Source organism: Anoplophora glabripennis, unplaced genomic scaffold, assembly GCF_000390285.2.
Source record: "Anoplophora glabripennis isolate ALB-LARVAE unplaced genomic scaffold, Agla_2.0 scaffold385, whole genome shotgun sequence".
NCBI lineage: Eukaryota > Metazoa > Arthropoda > Insecta > Coleoptera > Cerambycidae > Anoplophora > Anoplophora glabripennis.
The window spans coordinates 283976-289953 of record NW_019416539.1 but is presented as its reverse complement, the minus strand read 5'-3'; the positions used below and the strand labels follow the sequence as shown (position 1 = coordinate 289953).

General features: G+C 32.3%; 1 protein-coding gene across 1 annotated transcript in view; it reads right to left on the bottom strand.

The window, feature by feature from the left end:
- Positions 1-1176, bottom strand: part of LOC111691688 — a 12416-nt gene extending 11240 nt beyond the window's left edge. The window contains exons 1-2 of the mRNA XM_023454901.1: positions 640-1176; positions 14-573 (exon numbers count right to left, since the gene is read on the bottom strand). Of these exons, the coding sequence (XP_023310669.1) occupies positions 14-573; positions 640-1062 (983 nt within the window). The 5' untranslated portion in view covers positions 1063-1176. The remainder of the gene's footprint in view (positions 1-13; positions 574-639) is intronic.
- Positions 1177-5978: the final 4802 nt, after the last annotated feature.

Sequence of the window (5978 nt, the reverse complement as noted above, 5' to 3'; positions counted from 1 at the left end):
TATATTTAAATGCCTTTTGTAGTCAGAACAAGAAGGTAAAGTTTCCGTTTCATATTGATTGTTTTCATCTGATAATTTTTGAATGGTCTTGGCAATTTTAATTTTGTTTGTTAGTGAATTGTCTATATATCCTTCAGCGACATTGGTAGACTTCCAGCCACCGTGTCTCTTCAAATTTGTGATGTTTCCACCATTATCAGCAAATATCGTCGCTGAAGTTCGACGCATGCTATGGCCTGTGTAATTTTTAGGATTGGGTAAATTTAAAAATTCTGCAATTCTTAATCCGAGATTCCCAAAACTGTGGATACCAACGGGCTGAATCGAACATTTTCCTTTTTTGTAATTCACGAATAATCTGTTATGTGGAGTATGGGATGGCCGTAAAGATAAATATTGCCTATACAACAGCAGGTTTTCTTGCCCAATTACAACAAAATTTCTCTCAATATGTGTTTTAGAATCTGGTATTTTCACGAGCAACATATCTTCTTTGTCGTTTATTAGATCAATTGACATTTTTGTTAGTTCTTCCCGTCTACACGCACCGGCTAACCCAATAATTGTTGCTACCTGAAAATGAAGCAAATTAAGTTGATACTTTTATATCCTACAATCGTAATATTTTGTTAAAATTACCTTTAGCATTAGATATGTTTCATTATCTGCTTCTCTAATGAATTTGTTGATTTGCTCGCTGCTGAAGACTTCTGATTTCTTTGCTTTATAACCAACATTCTTCCTTTTAAGAAATGCGATTACCTTTGGGAAAGTGGCTATGTTTACATTTTTCTTCACTAAAATGGTACTTTTCAACATAGAGTACATGCTCCACAGGGTAGAGGATTTGACAGTTTCAGATTTTTGCGCCAAGTAAGCTAAAATTACATCCTCTGTAATAGTTTTGCATTTCTTCATATCCATCCATCTCGTGAACAAATCATAAACGTTTTCGTACCTGGACTTTGATTTTTCAGGCAATAATTGTGCTGTAGCAGCAGCTGCTGCATTGGAAATTTCGTAAGGCACATTTTCAAACTCACTATCGCTGTTGCTTTCCATAGTTTATTGCGACAATTGCGACCAAAAACCATGCAAACTTTCGAAAATTAAAATGTCAACTAATTTCACTTCAGATAGCTGTCAGTCGTTATTTCGTTGCTATGGTAATGTTCAACTGCATTTATCAAAATCATACCTTCCAAGATTTTCATATTCGCAATGACAACAACGATGTGATTTTATCCCGGCCTAGTCCGGGAAGTGCGTACTTCCCGGACTAGGCCGAAAAAATGCTACTTTCTCAAAGAAAAAGCGTCCGGGAAGTAGCCACTTCCCGGACGGTTACCGAAAAATGCAATTTTCCTACATGGTGTGAGAAACTGAAAAAATCGTATTAGGCCGGTTACGTTCAAACTTAGAATAATTTAAGTTGGCCCTCTTAGAACTATATTTCAGCCTAAAGAGACTACTAAAGAGGTACTATTATATTCACTGAAAGTATCTGTGGTTAACTTTAGACTTTTTTGTAACACCCTGTATCTGTGTTATATTCTACGATAGAATACTACATTAGGTTGAAAATGGAGTATCGTTTTCACCGTCCCAATCTACGAATAATGAAGATATTAAAACAAAATTTTATGTGTACAATACATGAACAAAATTGCATTCAACATGTAAAAATTAAATTTGAGCTCAAACCATTGGCGCAGATATATTATGGCTACATTTTGATAAAAAATTATAACGCTTTTTTAAAAAGAAGATAATGATATCGATTTTTTTGCGCAATTTTTAAGAATTTGTGAAGTTGATATAGATAAATTTTAAATTATATAGGGCATTATACGACAACATTTCAAATGAAAGTGAGTCCGAATTGAGAAACTTTTCACTCTTGTAAGATATTTTTTGAAAGTTAATAATAAATAGTAACGAGCATTATTTTTTTTTCAAATCAATTTTGGAATTTGGTTTCACTGTTTTTGTTCATTCTGTCTTTGCTAAGTCCTGCTATATGAACCCTGAAGATTCAAACGGTGAGTATTTGGAAAATTAAATTACTTCGAAAAGCTGACGATTTTCGAATTATTACTTTTTCTACTTTCATTACTGTTCCAAAAATTCTTCATTAATTCTGCTTGTTTAATTGAAAAACATTTTTTCCTAAAAATACAAATTTAAATAGAACGTACCCTTAACACGTCAAAAAAAAGCGTAAACAGTTTGCATTTTGTTAAGAATAGCGGGGGGCATAGATATAAAATTTACACTTTCATTCCATTTTTAGGAAAACGTCCATGAACTTTTGTGATCAACTAACTTTAGTTCTTTAATATTTATTTATAAGGTTTGGAAAATAAAAAAATATTCACTCGGAAACGTTCCTTTTTTGCGAATAAAATGAAAGAGATTTTTTTATTAAAAATACCACAAGTAGAAATCATATTTTCAAAGTACCAAGTGCTTCCTAATTTCTGGAATTATCAGCGGTAGTGACTCCCGGTATTTCTACCACCTTTAATTAGATAAACATGTAGATAAAGTTTCATTACTCCACGTCACACATCTGTGATACTTACTAAAGTGATACTTTAGAAAATGGAAATTTCTTTGAACGTGGTAGAACTTGTGAGTATAACATAGAATGGTTCTAATTGTTTCTGTAGAAAGAACATTTTTTTTAAATAAATATCGTCAATGTTCACAAGCAACAGACTCCCTGTATCTCCTCGACTCCTTGCTGGCTTGTCCCGATCGTGCACGATATCCATATGAATTATTCCACATATTCGATGCTCCTTTTTAATTACAATACGGCGTACAAGACTCGTGATATTCCACAATCGAACACAACTGATCATGCATAATTTCTGAAACTTTCAAAAGGCATCTAACACACTCAAGAATATACAAGACAGGGATGGTTTTATCAAATTTGCCTTAAAAAGTGTCTAAACCAGAATCAGAATCATTATTATTAAATCATGTAAATATGGACCTGAACACATAAAAAATAACGGGTTGATTTAAATTTGGACTCTTCAGATATTTTAACGAACTGGTTATTACACTTTTACAAACGCTGATTATATTTCTATCTGTACATTTGACATGTTATGTATGCGCGTTGGCCAAGCGGCGATCTGTTACTGTCAGATACGCGTGGTTCGTTAAAATTTCAACTTTCTGGCTTGATGTAAACGTACGTCTGGCTCGAGTCGAGGAATAAATAGATAAAAGAAGCTCCATTAAACTGCAACAACACCCATCGCTCTTCAACCCCTCGGAACGGGCTCATTTGTCTGCCATCCTAATCGGAATAACATTCACACGGTCGGACGCCTGAAAACACCAGTCATTTGAAATTTAATTTACCCACATCACTTCAGAGCTAATTAAGCAATTCCACTTGTCAGCGGACATTAGCACCCGATCGGGTAGATTTGGAGGTTCCGAATTGTCTTCGGCTTCTACACCTTTGTTCTGTCATTTTGTCACATAAAGTGGGGTTACCTGTGATAGAATCGTTTCTACAGGGTCGCTAATGTGCATGGAAATAGTCGATTATCTCCTAAAGTGAGATAGCTATCGAAAAATCGTAAGACGTTTTAGGGTTTTTTAAAATCTATTATAATAGCTTTGAATCTTTATACCTTCTTTATTTGTTCACGAAAACAACGTATTTATATCAAAACTGTGGTAAAATTTTCCGAGACATCGAATGATGTATTAAGTTTTGAAAAAATTAATTTGTTAATAAAAAATGTGACTGAAAATTTTTTTTCGAAAAATGTTTTTTTTTAATTCGTATTTTTTATTATAAATAATGGCTAGAGAAAAAGTAAAAAAAGGATTTTGGAGTTTAAAGTCTATATTTTTAGGAAAAAATACCCCAAATTGATAAAATGATATTATCGATTTTTCCCGCCTTCTCGATTATAGGCATTTTTTGAATTTGTAATTTTTGGCTTGATGATTTTGGTAAATTGATGTTTGTTTTGCACTCTTTTGTATAAAAAAATATTAATTTAAACAATATTATCCATAAATGTTGACAAATACATGTTACAATTAAATTATTAATGAAAGAAAAAATGTTTGAAAGATTACTAATAATAACTAAATACCTACACAATGTTCTAGTCTTTTCAGAAAAAAAAAAACGGAAATTTGCCTTTCAATTCATTTTATTTCTAGATTATATGATATAAATTCAGCCATACTTTTGCCCACATTAGTGCGAATTCGCACCTATCGGACTTTTGGGGGAACCCTTGGCAACTGCTACCTGAGAAATGCCAGGTGTTAAAAAAAATAGTGGTGTGAATTTGCACTAGTGTTATAGTCTTTCCGATTTCAATTGAAGAACCAAGTGGTTGGCAATATGTACCAGGCTCGGTCGCTTACGCAGCAACTCGGCATTGAAATATTTGAAAAACTTGTTCCCATATTTATTTAGCCATACCCATATACAGGTCTGGTCGAAGTAAACATGGAGGTGGTAGAAATGTAGACGCTCAGTTGAAGAATACGCACAGTGGTAAACGATGTACAAACACAGCCGCACTGGTCGACTGGGCCATAAATTTTAGTTGCTGACACATTGCCTAACAGTGCAGTGCAACAATGCGGAATTTGGTGTGATCCAGGTAATTTTAATTAAAAGAAAATTAAAAGAAATAAGAGGGATATTTTGTTTACTATTAATACAACACGGCATTTTGGAGACCTTTTGAAGTGGAACATAATTAAATTTACCATTTATATAATAAAATTGTTTGAGGACATAAATAATTAAAATATGTTGTTGGCCAAAAGAACATATAATAGAAATTTTCTACACATTAGATACAATTATAATTTTTTAGTTTTAGCAGAAAACATTTTTATCCATATGAAACTCATTAAATTTTATTGCTAGGCGTTTTTATACATGTTCAGCTGACTTCGGAAATACTTTGAGGATCAAAGGTTTGTGATTATTTAAAAATTCTTCTGTGCTGTAATACGTTTATTTAATTAATAGTAACTGTTTGAATTTGTACTTAAATCATTTTCAAAAATTTAAAAAAAAAATAGTTTCTAGAGGTAGTCCACTACAAAATTTAATATCCTGGACTAGAAATTTTGATACTTTCTTCTACTTCTAGTAAAATAAATAAATAATAAATAAAGCAGTAAACTAATTAATAGGTATATATATAATTCATTTCATTACGAGCTAAGTACAATATTATTTTTTATATACAACGATCAATTTTTCTCTATAGAGAAAAATTTATTGATCTTGGGTTGACTATAGTCAACTTTGAATTTATATCTATGCAAATAGGTTAGCTAGGAAGCTTCGTATTATTCGTATTTAAAATACACATGATTTAAATTTGGATTCAAAATGGAACATTTGCATAGTGGGAATAAATAAAAAAGTGTAGAAAATAAATCCGTGCGTCCGCGTGACAACATTGCCAAACGGGTGTTTTGTGTTGCTAGGATACGCGTAAGCATCGTCTAGGAATGCCGGCCGTTGCATTTGAATCTTCCTAAAATTTTGCAGATGGTATACTCTATCGTCAAATCGGAAATTTAAAATTTAAAATTTGGTTGAATAGAATCTTGTAAAAAATTACACCAATCAGCAATCGCATTTATCTCTAGCGTAGACGTAACGGTTTTTCATTGTTCATTGTAAACGAATTATTAATATTGGTGACGGCAAGATTTAAGAAATTTTCGTTACCAATACCAATCGTGCATTGTTGGGTTGCCTAAGTTCACCTTGTCACGTGGCTTGTGGCTTTGTAGCTTGTCTACTAACACAACTATTGTAATTGTAATAAATGATTATCGTAATCGAATTTAACTTATGAGTAAAATATTCATCTGTCATAATAAATTAAACAATTGAAATCTCATATTAGGCGCCTTTTTATAAAAAGTTAAGAATTGCCCAAATTATCCATATTCAAAAT